Source organism: Excalfactoria chinensis, chromosome 1 (genome assembly GCF_039878825.1).
Source record: "Excalfactoria chinensis isolate bCotChi1 chromosome 1, bCotChi1.hap2, whole genome shotgun sequence".
Classification (NCBI taxonomy): domain Eukaryota; kingdom Metazoa; phylum Chordata; class Aves; order Galliformes; family Phasianidae; genus Excalfactoria; species Excalfactoria chinensis.
The window spans coordinates 158,087,495-158,106,233 of NC_092825.1; the positions used below are offsets into that span (position 1 = coordinate 158,087,495).

An 18,739-nucleotide genomic window follows, 5' to 3' on the forward strand; every position below is an offset into this window, starting at 1 on the left:
TGTGTCGTGCAATGCAAACCTACACGCCACGTGGACCAGTGCTCAGCTAGGGAGAACAGTCCAAAACACTCTCAGCTTTTCCCTCTCATCGCCGTAAATCTGTACCAACGCACACAAAACGTTGCACCGATCACTTAATTTCGCCTGCAAGGGATGCAAGGGAGGGTTTTGACACCAGGAATACAAATGATCTCCCAACAAATACAATTGGCAGAGCTCTTGAATGCTGCGCAGCTGGACAGCACACAAGTGACCTCCCAATAGATCCAATTGGCAAAGCTCTCCAGTGCTGTGCAAGTGGACAGCAGAGCCCACAAGCACTGCACGGTGGCATTTGTTCAGCCCTGACTCATAGACAGGCAAAAGCCACCGGATGAATCACCGGCAGCGCGGTCTGTAACACCTAACGAGGTGGCTCATCCAAATATCGATCAGGTCCCAGTCTCCCCAGCTTTGGAGATCTGACAAACCACATCCTAGGATGCTGCTTCACCGGGGAAATGGTGAGTTCTGGAAGAGGGGCCTACAGCGAGCAACCAGGATGGCAGACTTCAGTTGGTGCACCCTTGGGCTGTCTTCTGTGTGCCATTAACTGCAGAAGTGCTCTGCACACAGCTGATATGCAAGAGAAATAGCAACTGATTAACTCAATAACAGAGAACTTCAAGGCAAATTAACAAAAGCGCTTTATGGAGCGGCTCATTCTGCTCAGCTCGCTGCTGTGGAAGGTCATTAAGCCCAATGCTGTAGGAAAATCATTTCGATCCACAACGGTTGAAAGGACAGACGTTAAGCAAAAGAGAATCACAAATTAGCATTCGGGACATCAGCTGGGCACTGCAGGTGTTGCGGGAAGACACTTCCTCCTTGCAAAAGCATCTGGAGAAGATGCGTTATTTCCCTTTTTCTCTCACGAGCAGCACGCTGGACACGGTGTGTGTGGGCACAAACACCTGACCGAGGAGGGGTCAGGCCCACGACCCCAAGCCAAGGCCAGCAGAGCTTCCCACCTCTGCCCCACAGGCCCCGCCCCTCACCCAATTGGCCCCGCCCCCCAGTGTCCGCTGGCCCCGCCCCCGCCCTGACCGCGCCCCTCCGCCCGGGAGCGGCTCTCCGCGCAGGCGCAGTGCGCAGCGGAGCTAACTGCCCCCTCGCGGCCCCTCCCAGCCCTCCACAAAGATGGCTGCCGCGCTCCGGCGGGCGAAGCTGAAGGGAGCGTTGGGGCTGCGGGGCGGAGGCGGCGGCGACAGCGCCAGCGGCGGGGGCCAGTGACAGGTGCGGGGAGGGAAGGGGAGGGGTGACGCGGCGGCGGGTGAACCGCAGGTACCTGAGGGGCGGGCAGGGGGTGGGGAACGGCCGGCGCGGCGCCGCCCCTGCCCGAGCTGCGCCATCGGGAACTCCCCCCGCTCCCCGCCCTGCAGCCGCTGCCCGCCGCCGGCGGAGCTCGGACCGTTAGCCGGGGGACGGCGGGGCCATGGCGGTGAGTCGGGGCGGGGAGCACTGAGCGGGGCGCGGCATCGCGTACCCCCGGGCGGGGAGAGCGGCCGGACCGCGTCTCCGCCGGGAGGGCGGGGGGAAACTTTGCGTCTCGCTCCGGCGGGGGGTGTGTGTGTTGGGGGGGGGGGTCCCGCTGTTGGGAGGGGGCGGCTGGGAGGGGCCCGAGCGGCGCTGACAGGCGGCGGGAGAAGGGCGGGCGGCTCCGGCACCGCGCTGTGCCCCGCGCTGGGGCTCGGGGTGCTGCGCCGAGTGAGGGGTGTGCCGCCTCCTCCCCGTTACCTCAGCGAGTGCTGCCGGAGCGCCCGCTCGGCTGCCTTCGTCTCTCTCCCTTTCACGGGTTTAACCCAAACAGAAACTTTTCGCGGCTTGCAGGCAGCTGGAAAGTGAAACCAACGGAAAGCAAAAACGAAACTTGCCAGCTGATTTTTATTGCGCGGCGCGAAGCGAATAAGCAGAAGGTCGGTGGCACGTAGAGCGGGTGGGAACGAGCGGTCCACATCCCGACGGGTTGGGAATTTGTTTAACCTATCCGAGGCGATATGCGGCCACACGGAGTGTCGGGCTGCTTCCAGAACAGCTGGTGCCGTGAAGTCATTCCTGGGAAACGCTCTTTGTACCGTTTGACGTCTGTGTTTGGATGTGTAAATGCCTTAAATCAGCCTGAAGGCTTCAAATCTCACAGCAGCTTGTCATTGAGCGTCTGGTAGCGTTGGTCTTTGCAGGAGTAGAAGCGAGCCTTTCTGAGCTTCGAGCTTGTTTTGTTGTTATGACAATAGGTAACTTTGTGTTTTGTGCTGCCCGGCTATACAGAAAACGTTGCTGTAGCCATGATGGATGCATGGATGTGTGTATATTCCATGACATGAAACAGCGTAAATCACAGCAACTCAGCAGCACTTCACAATCAGCAAGTGCAATCAGTGGCATTTTATCCATCGATTTAAACAATTGTAAAGTCCAATCAGCTGGGGAGTGTAGAAGTAACGAGCTTTGATGTGGGGAGGAGGCTGTGTGCATGTGGAAGCAGGAGGTGTGTGCAGAGCTCAGTACTGCAGGTTGGATGGGGGTCGTAGTAACTGGTATTCCTGCTGAGCATGCAGGGCAGTGGGAGGGGTGCAGATCAAGCCTGGGAAGGTGGTGTTGTGGTCTCAATTCGTTCTGTGTGTGCGGAGTGCACACAAGTTGTAGAATCATTAAAGTTGGAGGAAGAAAACCCCACTCAAGTTTAGTCCAGCCATCAACCCATCCCCGCCATGCCCACTAACCACGTCCCTCAGTGCCACATCTACATGTTTATTAAGCACCTACTGGGATGGTGACTCTACCACCTGCTTGGGAAATTACTTTGACACGAGGTCTGAATGTGGGACTTGTTTTGGCAGACTGCACCTGAGTGGTTTTCTTGCTGCCTTTTTTCCAGGGGGAGTATGGGAATTTACATTCTGAATCAATTACACCAGGACTGTCAGGGTTTGGCTACGGAAACCTTGTTTGATAGAGACAGTTCTGACCTCAGGAAGCCTGGGATTCAGCAGTATATTCATTTAGGGTGGGAGCAGTCTGCTTTGGGCAGTCACAGACTAATAGGAGATAGCAGTAAATGGAATCAGATGAGTGTCTCAGGGCTTTCAGAACAGGTGGAGACCTTCTGAGGCTTTCTTCTGTTCTATGACACACTGTGTGTAAGAGTTACTTGAAGTTCTGGTCTTTACACACAATGCTGAAGTTATCTGATTTCATCTTAGTGGCATCTTGACCTTTTTCAAACTATGAGTTTCCACTGCTTTGTGAACGTAAAGGCTTTTGATTTTCATTGGTAATAATGTAATGGAACTGCAGTAACTTGAATTATGAATCAGACCAATAACTCATCTGCTTTGGGCTGTGAGTTCTGCGGATCTTGGGATGCTTTTGTTTGTTATTCTTTGCCTTGTGGCCATTTAATTTAGCTTGAATTTGGATCTACGTCAGTGTTATGATGATGATTGTTCTGGCTCAAGATACCTAATGGAGATCCTTCCTAATTGTTATTGCAACTTTAACTACTTGACTGAACGTGCTACTGCAACGTTCTGTCATAGCACTTAACTGGGAAGCCAAAGCCTTGAAGCCTGACTGCAGGGAAGGTACAATTTTTCAGCATGGTCAATATTTTTCTCTAAATGGTTCTAACTTCTCAGTGCTTTTATGCATCTCGCTATTTTAACTTGCTGGCAGGTAATTTCTGAAACAGTGCGTGCCAGGTATTAGAGAAGACAGCTTTTATGAAGCTGCAGGCCTGCTTCCTAGACAGTATTGTTGTCTGCAGCCATCGGTGTGCGTTGTCCCTGCCTTGTGGAACCTGAGGAATTCCAGTCTGCCCTCCAGCATCCAGCAGCTCTGCACCTTTTTTTTGACCTCCAGCTTCCAATTGTGAAGGGATTTCTAGTTCAATCTCTGCTGAAGTGTCTACAGGTAACATGTCGTGTTTCATTGGCGCATCTCTATGATCTGAAATACGAGTTGGATTCTCTTGGTTCTATCTGTCAATAACACCTCTCTACTTTATCATCCATTTCTTTAAGACTATTGGCTCAGGAAAATTCTCAGGCAATTTGTAGTGAGGTTCTGCTTAGCTGCACTTTATGGTGTCGAGGTGAATTGGGAGAGCCATTGCTTTTCCTGTAAGACCAGATGTAGTAAAAACAGATTTGACTTGGATTGTCAGTTTTTCAGCTTAACTAAAAGATACCGCCGGTAGATGAGGAAAGTGATAATAGTTTGGAATGAGTACATAACAGCTATTTCTGTACAGTAAACACAAATAATGTTTACTTTGCTCATGGGGCCAATGTTTCCCAGGCTGCAGGATGAGCACTTTTTCCTTCTGTTTTGCCAAACACATTAAACTTTGAGCTTCCTTAATGCTGGTGTTCGCTTGATGCCAGTATGAAAGCACTCTTTAACCATTATCATAAACATGTTTATCGATACACGTTGTGCTTTTGCTTATGGGCAGCAGTGTTTTGGATTGCCATCCAGGGGGTCTGTGTTTTGTAGGGCTGATGGGGGGTAGAAGAATGCTTAGAAAGTGTCTGTAACACTTCATAGCACTGCATGTTTCTGGCAGGCTGTCATCTTTAATTGTTCCAGTCAATCTGCATTTAGTTTCAGGTTGGACAAATATTTTTGAAGTCTGCCTCCCACCCCTAAGATCTGGTCCTGTTCCAGCTGTGCTTCCATCATGTGAGCCTGCAACCAGTGCAAATGTTTCTGATGAGCTGTCATATACGTTTTTGACAAAATGGAAATGGAATTTAACGTGCCATTCTGTCAATAACAAACTGTAATTTGTAGCTCGTGCCTTAATATTGAGTGACTGTCTAGAGGGTTGTGCTATTACCCTTCACAATTGTATTGGTGTAGAATGTTTTTCTGTTTGCTGCAGAACTTCAGGAATTGAATATATCCTTGTGCTTTCCAAACACTTCACTAAAACTTTAATGCCACGTTCATTGCCAGTGTCTTCACAGTGCCTCTCAAACAGAGCCAAATAGACATACCGGGCCCGATGGTTGTGCTGTTCCACAGCCAACTTTGGCAGTCAAACTCAACTGTGGTTAACATTGTTACCCTGCTTTCAGCTTGGTACCTTGTGTGCCAAACACAATCCCAACAGGAGTTTGGCATAATGATGAAACAGGAGTGCAGAGTATGCTCTGACCTTCCTTCCAGCATTGTTCTAAAGTACATGGGACAAAATAAGAGTTGCAAACCTTCATTTAAGAGCAATGGGAAAATGTTTCACTTTACTACCTGCTTAATTTATACGTAAAGAACTATCAAAATATCTACAAGTTTTCAATCTGAGCTTAATCTGTCACTGAAAGAGAAGATCAGCACTTTCTAAGGTGTGGTAAATCTCTTCTGCTTTCTAGAAACTCTGAAGTCCTCCTTCCTAGCAGTACATGACTTTCTGTAATATAATGTCAAGAAAACTGCTTTGCAGCTATGACAGTTCACGAGACTGAACTGATACACTCTGTGATTTATGAGGAGGAAAAGAACCCCAGAACAACCAGCAAACAGGAAAACAACCTTCCTGATTTATGTCTGGGAAGTTCTGTCTGTGGGAAAGTGACAAGGTCCTAAAGGATTTGTACTGTGACAGCTGTGAATAGCAGCATGATTCAGGTAACTGAAGGGAGTGAAAAGAGTACGTGGCACAAGAGTGCCAACTTCACTTTCTGTATGGCAGCTCTTTCTGAACGTGCTTTGATTTTTATATGTGGGTTGCGTTTAGAACTGTGAAGCTCGGTTCTTAGTGCCTTTTGATCTTGAATAACTTGAGGTGGAAATGAGCTTCACAAATATTTACATCTACTATAAAGCGTAAAGAACAAAACAAAGCACTATAGTTTACATATGTAAATACTTCCTTGTAAATGCTATTGAGTTTCCCCAGCGTGCAGATACAATGTCTGTGGTAAACAAAGAGTTAGTGTCAGATCCTACAAGCATGGGGTATGGCCAGGCTGCTCTTTTTCCCATAGCTAATACCATATCTTATCCCTGTATCGCAAAATAAATGCTGCCTCTCCAACTTGACACTTTTCAGACTGCAAGGCTTCGTTCTTTGGTGTTTGTTATTTTGAGTGGGGAAGCTTTATCTACTCTGAATTGGCAGGAGGAAACTGAGATGTTAGCAACAAAACCATTATGGGGATTAGCTTCATTTTGGGGTGGGGAAGCAATTGTAGGGCTGCAAATTTATTACTAATGTTGAGCAGAAGTTTGCCTGTAGCTGCAAAGTAATCTGTAAGGAAAAAATGAGATGTCTTTATAGAAGCATAAGAAGTTCCAAAGCAATAACAGGTGACATGCAGTGTCCTGGCAATGAGAGAGAGCTGTGGCTGTAACTATTTGCTAATACTTCTATGTATCTATTAATGAACTATTAGGAGACTTCTACAGTAAGAGTAAATGCAAGCTGCAAGAGGGTACTAGGAAAGGAAGACTGAAAGAAGCTATAGAGTACTGACTGTTGACAATTAGTCCTAGGTGTGCTGCTCTGGCTTTGCTGATCTTCCCCTTCTGTAGCTGCAGAGACTCCTCTGTTGATGGAGAACTCGGACATCAATTGCACATTTAACTCAATGAGTTGCCTTCACCTTGAGATGCTGTTGAACTGCATGTGTTACTATTAGGGAAGTGAAGCACCTGCCAGATTGGCTGCCTGTGGGCTTTTTTTACTACTGCATTCACAAGTGCTATGCATTGATGCTAAAAAAGAAATAGTTGATCTGTGTCCACTTTTTCCTGTGCTTGGCAGGCATTTGCACGTCTGCGCAGTGAAATGGCTCAGGGAACTGATCTAGCTTAACACTGGCCAAGTTTTGAAGAATATCTTAAAGCTCTGTCTGTTCTCCAGTTTAACTCACTGTGTTGTTGGCCAGTTGCTCATGGCAGTGCAGATGGGAGCTGCTAGTACTAGCTAGCAGTTAAAAGTCTTCCTAACAGGTAGATCTGAAAGGTGTGCTTTTAAGACTCAAGTATGGCTTTTTGGGTGTGTTCTTTCTTTTGGAAAGTAGTTTCACAGAATCACAGAATTATAGGGGTTGGAAGGGACCTCTAGAGATCATCGAGTCCAACCCCCCTGCCAAAGCAGGCTCCCCACACCATGTTGCACAGGTAGGCGTCCAGGCGGGTCTTGAATATCTCCAGAGAAGGAGACTCCACCACCTCCCTGGGCAGCCTGTTCCAGTGCTCCGTCACCCTCACTGTAAAGAAGTTCTTGCGCACATTCGTGCGGAACTTCCTATGCTGAAGTTTCAGCCCATTTCCCCTAGTCCTGTCCCCACGCACTACTGAAAAGAGACCAGCCTCGCCACTATGGCTCCCACACTTCAGGTATTTATAAACCTGGATCAAGTCCCCTCTCAGCCTTCTTTTCTCAAGGCTAAACAGACCCAGTTCCCTAAGTCTCTTCTCATAGGGGAGATGCTCCAGGCCCTTCACCATCTTTGTGGCCCTCCACTGGACTCTTTCCAAGAGATCCCTGTCTTTTTTGTACTGGGGAGCCCAGAACTGGACATAGTTTCTATATGTTTATCTTGTTATGTTCTGTGCTGTTACCCCATTCGTTATAGAAGCAGAGACCTGTATTTTGAATTTGAAGATCTGCAGCCTCATTGATCCTATGTTAACCTGTGCTTTAGAAGCATAGTTTTTTTGTCTTTCAGAACATGCAGGAAGAGGCTGTTTTGTAAGAATTCTTTAAAAGCTGCTTGTTGTTCTTGAATCGTGCACTCTTGGTAGCTCCAAGACCAGCAGCTGTCTCTGCAATAAATGTGTCTCGCTGACCACTTACAGCACATTAATAAAGAAATACATTGTTGTTGTTGTTTAGTTTGCCTTCAAGGAATTACACAAAAACTTTGTCCTTACTATATAGCTGCCAGAAAGAGGGAGCTGATAACAAATGAGAGTAGCTTCATTCCTGGCATTGTACAGGCTTGTTTTCTCTGCAAATGTTCTGAAACAGAAATGTAGGCAAGAGAAACGGTTAACTGGGAAAGGCCAAGATGTTTTTCAACCCTTGTGATCTTCAGAAAATAAACTGAAGGAAATCCAGTCCTGGCAGAATCGTAGGAGAACCTAATTTAGCCCTCATAAAAGTAAAACTAGGAGAGATTAAAGGAGTTCTTGAGAATAAGAGGAGGGTAAAACTAACAAAGCAGCCGTGTAGTTTAGATCAATGTGGCATAAAGTTGAAACTGCGTTGTATGTCTTTTGATAATTTGTGTAGCAAGGATGCTACACACTTCGGTCTCATTTATTTTTAAGGCTCCTTCCCAGGACTGCTTACCTTCTACAAGACCGGCAGGCTGTCCTGTAGCTCCCAAGCAAGGTGTAACTGAATCACATTGACGAGCCTGCTAAGGACTGAGGCTAAGCATGCACTGTGGTGCTGACAGCTCACTCATTGATTTAAAATGCATGCTATCAAAGTAGATCTGAATGTAATGAACAGATTAGCTCCCTGATTTGTTATGTGGTTGCAGTTACTGCTTCCCAGAAGTTACACAACCAGTTTTGGCTTCTCTTCTCTGATGGTGTTTGAGGGAGGAGCAAATTGTTGGAAAGTACTGAACTCTTTATGCAATTGCTTCATGTGTACTTGATCCAGATGTGGGCTGTGGGTGGTTTATTAACAGTCTAGTAATGGTAGCATTAAAAACCACAATGTGGTGTTTTCAGGTGGTCTCCGCTGCATTGATCATCGTATGTACAATCAGGCATTTTACAGTCAAAGTGCCAGACTAGATGAGAAGTGTGAGCATCCCTGAGCATACTGTCCCTCTCCAGAAGACTGGTTTATCAGTATTTAGTAGTTCTTCTCTATGCAGCGCTCACCTTTAGAAGTTTGGTTTCCTACATTAGCTGTTAATAAGAGCCTAGCCTGTTTGGCAGAGGTTCAAAAATTGCTGGCTCATAAATAGAAATGCATTAAACTTGAACATCTGGAGTGTTTCCAGTTACCTACCGTGCGTTCTCATATAGCTTATTGTACCGATGACATGAATGCATGAACTGCACTTCAGGCTGCTCCTAAATCATTACAGTTTGCAACCTGCAGTATGAAGACAACCTGATGCAAGTATTGACTTATTATAATATGCTTGGCTTCCCCAGCAAAGCCTTACAGTTGTGGCTATTGGCTGTGTTGAGGAGAGCAGACGGTGACTGTGGAGAGGGACTTGGAACCAGTTGTGGCTGTTCCTGTGTAACTCAGGGTTGCTCACAAATTGGTATTTTCTCCTTAATTGTGTTGTGTTCATTGTACAACTTATAGCATCCGTGTCCCTGCAGTAACAGGAGGAACAGAGATGTGTATTTGGTTTCTGGGTTTTCATTGAGAATTGTGTTAGCGAATGTGTTTGACGCCACTTGTGAGCTATGAGTGAAGTATTTCCTTACCTCATTGGAGAGGCTATGGATTCTCTTTTTTCCTGTAGGGAATTGCATTGCTTATGAAAATGCTTTGCAGTGTATCTTTGTTCCCGACTGTTCTGATTTGCAGTTTCTACTGTTGTCGCTTTGTTGCTGTTGATTCACTTTACAAAACTACACTTCTTCGAGTTTTTATATATCTGCCTGTTTGCAGCTGTGGCATTTTAAACACCAAGACTAAAGGGAATAACCATTTGTTTCACATCACTTAAAAGGAGTCTGTCAAATTACAGTGAAATAGACGTGTTCCACAAAGCACTTTTCTTCTGACAAAAAATAGCAGTTCTTTGTTCTGTTACAAAACATTTCACCAAGTTTTGCAGGAATCGCTTTTCTAAAATAGGAAAAGCTGAGAAAGCAAAGCAGATATTTTAGAGAAATTGTATGTTAATTAAAAAAAAAACTGGTTCCAATTGAAAAGCACAAAAGCTGCTGTACTGTAATTGCCACACCTAACTATGGTCAATCTTCATGGAGGGAAAAGTAGCCATTCTGCTAGCTTGGGATTATTTTCTTATAAGACCAGCTGAAGAGAATTTGGTTATTGTTTTTAGCTTTAATAGCTCATGTGCAACCTCATGGATCACTGGGTAATTATATTCTACATTTCTGTACCAGTACCATCCCTCTACCTCAGCAGTGACATGAGTAACATCTGTCACATACGCTTTGTCCTTTCCTCTTCACCTCAAGGATACAGTGGTGTATTTTGTTCTCAGAGCTTCCTCTGATTTAGCTTGTTTGTACATGCTGGGCCCTTATACTTTCAGCCCTATCTGATGACTTCTCAGAGGGTTGGCTGATTTGAAGGATAAGGAGGAATCTTGATAGTCATTTTTCCAGATTTCAAATTGGCAGGAGGAGACCTGTGGGAGATGATACATTTATCTCTCAGGAGTCATCAAAGAATGGACATGGTGAGTACTTATGAACATGTAAAGCAAAGGAAACGTTGAAATAGTAGCTCTCATCTTGAAGAGTCACTTAGATGTGAGGCTTTAAGCTATATTTACAGGTCTTTAGTATTTCAGCTGTTTACCGTGTTGCCCACTTAAAGTGAACCTGTTGTATTCGTGTTGGGAAAGGCAAGATAGGACATTTCTTGCACTGCAACTGGATGATGCTTTTACAGCCTTTTGGATTCTCTTAAGTTCAGTCCTTGACCTTAGGCAAAGCCTAGAAGGAGTTGCCTACTGAGCAGGACAGCTTTCCATTCTGACTGGAAGTTGCCCAGTCCTCTGAGGACGCTGTGCCTGTGATTCCTGGGGAGCAGAGCTTCAGGAGGAGCCAGGTGAGGAAGGAATGCACACCTGTCTGCTGAGGCCCACTGGGAAAACACCTCATGGCAACCTTGTGCTGGCAGCTGTAACATGATGCAGGCTGCAGCATGTATGAAACTGCTCTACTGACAGGGAAATCTTGGAGTGGAACCATTATTGTCACAAGTAGTTTAATATCAAGACACTATTTGGAAATGTTTAGTGTTGATTTCACTGAGTCTGTTCCTTATGCCGTACCTTTCTGTGTTGCATGCTTTGGTCTTCTCACTGCTCACCTCCTGACCTTGTGTTCTGTAGAATCAAGGCCCTTGTGTGCAGTCTCTGTAATAATAAACGTATCTATTGGTCACCAGATTTGATGGAATTAGAGTATCAGAGGGTTAAGTTGCCTTGAATGTTGTGGTATTAATTAGGGAGGTAGAGAAGTCTTGTACTTAGTGATAGCACAAGAAACGTGTTCTTCTTGTACCCCAAGGGGCTGTCTTTTCCACCCCCTTGGATACATGCACCCCACTTTGGAGATCCCTTGTCTACAGGGTTGATAGTTTGCAGCCTTTCAGGGCAGCCTGTTCCAGTACCACACAACTCACAATGAAGATACCTTTTTGCCTTCTGGTCAGATAAAATTTCCATTCCTGTGGTTGTTCATCGCTTCTCCTCCTTCTGTTGTGTGCCTCCAGGAAGACTGGTTTGATCTCTCCCTAGGCACCTGTAGGTAGTGGAATCCAGCAGGTAGGTGACCCCTAGTCTTCTCCAGTTTTCATAGCTTTTCCTGGGCTGTCATTTGCTTAAGCCTGTTTGTCTTTGGGGCACTTCTTTCGTGCTGAGGGGGTGGCTGGGAAAAGCAAAGCTGGATGTGGTACTCCAGATGCTGCCTTGTAAGTGCTGACTGTCTGGGAATAAGCACCCATCCCGTGCTTCTGCTAACGCAGTCCAACGTGCTGCCAGCACGCGTTGCTATGAGAATGCATGCTGCTGACTCATGTTCTTTTACCTTGGTGATCCAGCTGATTTAATGCTGATGTGTTTTCAGAGGCTGTCGTTAAGATCAGCTGCTAGACTCTTGGGGATGGAAAGGCTGAGCCTTTTCAGTGCAGAGGAAACGCACTGCCCAGTGATCTCAGCCTTGCAGTGTTCCTTAACCCTTAATGAGCAAGTGACCGAGTAGCAGTCAGAGTTGTATGTATTGGAGAGGAATACAAGTGTTTAAGGAGAAAATCCAAAGGTATTTATGTATTGTTTAATTGTCATTTTAATTTAGGAATGTGTACTTGCATATGGAACTATTGAGTAGAACTCCTTTGAGCCTTAATGTCACCTGGCCTTCTGGCTTGTTAGTACAGATTGCTCAGACTCCCCTGGAGTCTCTAACAAGTCACATATAGGAAACTTAGATGCTTTCACATTGTTTCAGCTTTGATAGCCTTCAGAAAACTTGAACATCTTCATAAGATAAAGAAAATGAATAGCAGTGCAACTTGGGGTAGTAGGGATGGGTGGTTTAGTACAAAGTCTCGTACAAAACATTAACTTATCCCGCTTGGTAACAAACTCAGGACAGACAGCATCTTCCTGGAATGCTGTGACAGACTCAGTGTGGATTCTGAAAGAATCCTGCGTTGCACTTTGAATGTCTACTACTAAGAACATTTGGTACCAAGAAACAACAAAAAAAGGCTGTTTATGCAGCAGTAATGCTGTGTGTGAGTTAGTCTGTATTTCTAAATAACTGTGCCTTTAAGGGGCTACTATCAGGAAATTGTCTCAGCTGCTTCTGTACATAGCAACCGTATTATCTGTCTATTCATCTAAGGTGTCTTGCTTTTCTAGTCCTTTTTAATCTACTAGAACAGTGCAGTTAGTTGGCCATAAATCCTTAGATTTATCTCTTTGCTTTACCCCCTTCTTTGCTACCTGTTAGCTTTCAGTGGTCTTGACAAGGCTAGTTAAATCATCTGTTGTCCTAATGCAAGTTGCTTCTGTTCCTCGGGACCTCAAATTCTGAGTCTGAACATTCCTATTGACATTAGGAAACCAGGTGGAGATGAAAAACAGCTCTACCATCAAGAGCTGCAGGAGCGGTTTTACTCACAGTAAGGTGAAAATGTTGGTATGCACATACTTTGCAGTCTGTTGCAGCTAGTCTTACCTGTGTTGGTTTGTGTCAGGGCATATGCAGTCTCTACCTTTGTTCACCTGAAGGTGGATTATTGGTGCTGGACGGTAACTTTTGCAGCATTGCATCCAGGTCTGTAGAAGTAAATCTTGTGGTGCTCTTAGTCCAAACATCCAAAATCCTGGAGTATTTCCTACAAGGAACAATATTGTCCAGAAGTCCCAGTCGCTCTTAGTATTCTTTCGAACAAATACCAACAATTTAAAGTGAGGGTGTTGGAGACAAAGCTTGTTAAATTGTTGCAGTAGAGCTCCAATTTGTTTGCAGCCAGAGGCAGGAAAAATATTGTCCATGTTGCTAAATGAGGTTCTCTTGTGGATGTAACTCATTAGCAGTTTTGGGGGGGAGCTTGTGCTTTTCTGCCTGCCCACTTCTATTATATTGTCCTTCTAAGAATCAGCCCTTCACAGGATTTAGTTAATCTTTCTTTCTAGAAAGAATAGCTTTACCTTCATGCATTTAAAACCTTTAGGTATACCTGGCTTTTTAAAAAGTATATTTTTAAGTATTCATGCTATTTTAGTAGAATGAAATGACTAAGTCTTTTATCGCTGCTATGGTTTGTCAGTTCCAGACTTCCTTCTAACTTCCTTTTCGTTTTTTCCTGAGAATCAAGTTAAAAACATTTACAATGAGAAGCCTAGAACTAATCCTTCTCATTCTATTTGAAACTCACCTGCTCCGTAATGCTACATTTACCATTCATATTTTTGACAGCTGTCATTCCAATTCTAATCTAGGTAATGATTTTTTTGGGGGGGTGAAAAATGTGTATTGCTGACAATGGTCTGGTTGTTATAGCAGTGCTCTTGTCAGAACCTTTATCTTCCACCAGAAGATTCTTATCAGTTGGATAAGCTCTTTTAATGCTTGTCTTTTAATAACACGTGGCATTGTCTGTGGACCTGTTTGGTGTCAGATGGTGTTGGCTGGCATGAGCAGATTGTCCCATTTGCAGTTTTACAGTCAGCTGTTTGATGTGAGACTTGTGGTTTTCTTCCTGACCTCTCAGACTTACCCAGGATTCGGGTTATATGGATGTCTTTTTTTCAGAGCTCTAGATAGATCTCTTCTTTCAGAAACTATGAGTGCAAGGTAGCTGGTTCTGTTCATATAAATGCCCTGTGCCCACTTGATACCCTTATATCAAACATGGTATAATTGTGTTTTTTTCCAAGATAGGTTTATTGAACTTTTGTTATTTTGATGCTTACCTTTTCTGTTTTATCTGACATCTTCTGCTATACAGTTCTTGTACCTTTACACATTCCTGTCAGTTCTTGTTCTCATAGCTAAAGGGAAAGCACCTGCAAGTGGTAGACATACCACATCTTACTGATGGGTACAGCAGTGAACACCAGTGTCTACAGGTTGGTGCCTCTTAACCACTGGTGAGGAGAAGGTTTTTGATGCATATAACATTGGTCGGTCCACATTTGTGTGAGGCTTTAACCATGTGGCACTGCAAAGAAATCTAATATTGTATTGTCAAGAAAGCATTGATTTACTTCTTTCTTTAGATTGATTACGCAGCCTGACAGGTAGCACTTCTATTATTGTTGTGAAGGACATCAGGAATAACACCATGCCCGGTGCCTCCTGTCAGGACTTATCAGTGAGCAGCAGTGCTTCATGTCCAGAATAAATCAAACCCTCAGATCCAGCATGGAACTTAGCTGTGTCCCAGTTAAAGAACTAAAGTCTGTGCAATCAACCGAAGTACTTAGGTGCCTATAGGAACCTCAGTTTCTCATAAACCACGTTTTTAAGCACTTGCAAAAAAAAAAAAAGAAAAAGAAAAAGAAAAAAAGAATCTTAGTACAGCTGTTAAATATGTCCAGTGCTGTTCTCATGTTGGAAGAGCTGCGAAAGTGATTGTGGCAGTCATATTAGCATTGGTTTGGGTTATGTTTAATTCTTATCCATGTCCAATTTGATGGGATTGTTTTGATTTAGGCCCAATAAATGTTGCAAGTACTAAATGGCATTGCAAGCTACAAATTCAGGCAAAAATCACTGTGTGATAACGGAAGCCAGTGCTCTTTTATTTAAGAGTCCAGTCATTAGTGGGATAGCTTGGGAAAAATGAGCTTGATTCGAATTAATCCTGAGGAAATCCATGTCTGTGTAGACCAGGAGTGTGTTGTATTACAGTCTGGAGTATTTTAATCAATTTGTCTCTGACTCTATAGCTAGTTCTGTACCTGTGAGATTAAGAGATGTCACAAGAGCAAGCCTGTTTATAAGTACCATGGGAGAAAGCATGTCTTAATTCTAACCCCTGCTTCCAGGCTGTGTGTTCATTTTGCATTAAGTGGTCATTGGATATTATCCTGGGAAGCTTACCTTCAAACCTGCTAGCTTGAAAGATGATCCAAGTAACTCTCATCAGCCCTCTGCCACCTGCACAAGCTGTGGGGACTGATGGTAGTCTGGAGGACTTTTTTGATGTGTAGGAAAGCTTTTAAAGAAAGGTAGGGATAGAAAACTCTGTCCTCAGTGCCTGGGAGACTAATTGGTCTAATTAAGCAGGTATAAGTGTTTAGATGTACAGAGGGATGTGATTTAGTGGGGGAATGTTGATGGTAGGTGGAGAGTTGGAAGGGATGATCTCAGAGGTCTTTTTCAGCCTTGGTGAGTCTGTGTTTCTATTAAATGTCTTGGCATAAGTGGTGATCAGTTCTTAAATAATCACAGTTAGGTTTCAAAGACTTTTAACCTGGAGGGACTTTCTCCCCTCAACTTTAATCTTTAGGGTATACCAAGAAAGTAAACGATTTATCTAAGATCATTGCAGAAGGCTTTATTTTTTCTTTCTCCCAGGTTCATCATTTTAGAGTAGGACAACCTGCAGCATGGGAGCAGCCAAACTGCACCGTATATGTATAGCTGAGATAGAGATTGTTTGAGACACCTGTGCAGGAAGCTGCAACAGCAGCTCTTGGAATTAATCAAATAACACCTCTAGAACATACCGCTGGAGTCATTCAGCTGGCTCCATCCCTTCAATTTTGTCAGGTATTTTTTCATTTAAAGCAAGCTATACGCTGTGACTAGTAAATGTCTCTGTGAACAGATGGTGTATTAGTTTTAGAAGTGTTTATAAGAGTTTCATTAGCCAGATGATCTCAAGTAATCTTACTGACTGTCAAACTATGTAACTTTAAAAGTTGTTCCTGATTTGTTTCACCAGGCTACAGTAAGTACTGGTGGAGGGAGGCAGTTCTGCTTCAGAAATTCTGTGTAAGCTTTTCCCCAGCATAATATTTACGTATAAATTTGATGCTAAGCACTGTTTTCAAGATGGAAAATGTAATTGACTTATGGGAATTCTGGATCTGCTATTTGCCTCTAGTGAATTTTTTTTCCATCTGTCTTTGTTTTGTTAAGAAATATCAGTTTCTTAATTATTGTTGATTTGCTTTTTTTTCCCCCTTCTTTTATTTCAGAAACCAAGTGTGAGGGTCTAGTGGGACAGGGTTGAGAAGGGTACACTAAGCCAGCTTAACTCAGTGATGTTGGTGATTTATTTATTTATTTTTTAATTAAGTAGAATTACAGAAGTCATTTATTAAACTCATAATACACATTTCCTGCATAGAAAAACTGTAATCTTCATCTTGTCTTAATTCCTCATACCACACTAGCACATAAACCATTTCTTTTAATGGCTGGTTAATGTCACAGATAAGGACGCTTAGCTGGATTTTCCTTCTGCTGCTGTTACTGGGTGCTCATCAGAGCTCAGTTGGCTCACTGCTTTCAGGGACCTCTTGCCTCTGTTTATTTTTCTTACAGTTTTTAGCTGCTAGTAAAGTTATTAAAGGACGACCTACTGCCTATAAAAACAATGCTGCTTTGTTTTGTTTTAAGTACAGGTATAAGATTGTACCTAAGACCTCTTTTGTCTCACTTGGACCTTTCAGTTGTTCCTGGTTGGGGGAATATCAAGATGGGAAAGAAAACAGTACTGATGCTGCCCCTGTTCATAGATGTTGATCGATACCACTTTGATATAAACAAACATGCTGTACATCTAAACTCTAAGGCTTCTGTTTTCATATCTTTCCAGTAGGCATTGGGTCAGTAGCTCCAGTCAAATTTAGGCAAAAATCTTTATTATCAAAGGTTAAAGAAATCTGGTTTCATATCATAAAAGCTGTGATGAATCTTCTAATGTTCAGCCACTAGAGGGGGTCTAAACCTACCCTCTGTGTAAGTATTGCTTTTCCTAGTTGGTGAAGTATCTTCAAGTTTACGTGCTTGCTGAGATGTAAAAGCATAGCTTTTAATGTGTGTGCAGCTTCGTAATTTGAAAAAACCCAAATCTCACACGAGGCTGTTTTTGAAGGATAACTCTTCAGAGATACGTATAGTTTAACCATTTGAGTGACTTTGTCTTTGCAGGTGATCTTGTGAATTTGTGTACCGTCGATGATGGCAGAGCACCCACCATTACTGGATACCAGTTCGATTATAAGTAGTGAAATCCCTCTTCTAACTTCCCCAATTGTTAGCGGGGATGGAGCACAACAGGTAAGAAAACTTCAGTATGTTCTCTTTCCCTCCCTTTTTTCCAGGAGCATCATTGATATTGATGCTAGGAAAATCTTCATATGGAATATTTTTGTGCAGCTCTGGTCACAGATATATTTGAGGGACTGAGGTGAAGATAAAACCAGTGCAGAAAAGAAATATATTATTATTATTATTTAACAGTGTGAGGCAGAAAAACTGTCTTTGGAAATAATGTTTTCATAGAAATGCAAGACTAGGCAGCTGCCAAGCTGTTGAGCCTTGCCCAAGTCTTAATTTAGAAGCTACATATTTACATTATCACATGATCTTGTTATGATTGATAAGCTTTGCCTTATGTTAGAGCTTATTAGCTCACACACACGGTAACAACTTTGGCCTCTAGAGTGACTGTCTTCCTTAAAACTGAGCGTCTTGAATGGTGGGACTTGATTTGTATGTTTGCATCTGCCTGGATACTTTTTCAGGTGTTCTGTTAGGGGAAAACAGTCAAGCTGATGGCTAAGGAAAACTGAAGTTTTTTAATGCTTTAGAAGGGTCAGCTCCAGAGAGAAACTGTATATATATTTAAAAATAATAATTCTCCCTATCTTTAACTTCAGAAGAATATTTTAGATTCCAGAGAAGCTTGATTCTGGAACAGCTTCTAATGGAAGAAAAGGGGTGGAAAAACTAAGTGTCATGGAGCATCTGAACAGATAGAGAGATCACTGCCTGTGATGACAGGAGTCTGCTGGTCTCTTGTTTGATCTTTAGTTATCATAAAGAGGAATTGTTTTGTAGGGTAAAAATAAGAAAGGAATGTAAAATGAAATTGGAGCATTGATTGCAGCAGTTCATGAAATTGGGTCTGGGCTGCAGTGTGATATTTGTAGAATAAGCTTAAATGCTGAGAAATCTCATTTATTAAATGCACTGGCAGAACATTCTGGAAACAGAGAGAAGAGGCAATACTCAGTCTTGCTTTCTCCCAGTTCTGCTTTCGGACACTGAATTTGGGAAACAGTAACATGTAAAGAAATGAATGTTACTATTTTCTTGCATGTTTGGCCTTGTAAAGTTTAATTTTGAAGCCTTGCAAACAGAAGGGAACAAAACGTGTATGTAAAGTTAAGCATTCCACCATTTATTTCTTTAACCCAAATGTTATTATTTTATATATATTTTTTTCTACTGTTGTTTAAAACTTCTCATAGTCATGTAGCAGATTACTTGATGTTGGGATGAATCTCTTCAGATCATGTAGTCAAATCTTGCC

At 43.4% G+C, this 18,739-nt stretch overlaps 1 protein-coding gene across 3 annotated transcripts in view; it reads left to right on the forward strand.

Moving 5' to 3' along the window:
- The first annotated feature begins 1,136 nt into the window (after nucleotides 1-1,136).
- FNDC3A (fibronectin type III domain containing 3A) overlaps nucleotides 1,137-18,739 on the forward strand; it is a 108,886-nt gene continuing 91,283 nt past the window's right edge. Inside the window, exons 1-2 of one of the 3 annotated variants that reach the window (XM_072359797.1) lie at nucleotides 1,137-1,275; nucleotides 17,353-17,481. In XM_072359797.1, the coding sequence (XP_072215898.1) occupies nucleotides 17,380-17,481 (102 nt within the window). In that variant the 5' untranslated portion in view covers nucleotides 1,137-1,275; nucleotides 17,353-17,379. Of the gene's footprint in view, nucleotides 1,276-1,357; nucleotides 1,481-17,352; nucleotides 17,482-18,739 lie in introns of those variants that run through there. The other 2 variants (XM_072359805.1, XM_072359832.1) reach the window with 2 other exon arrangements.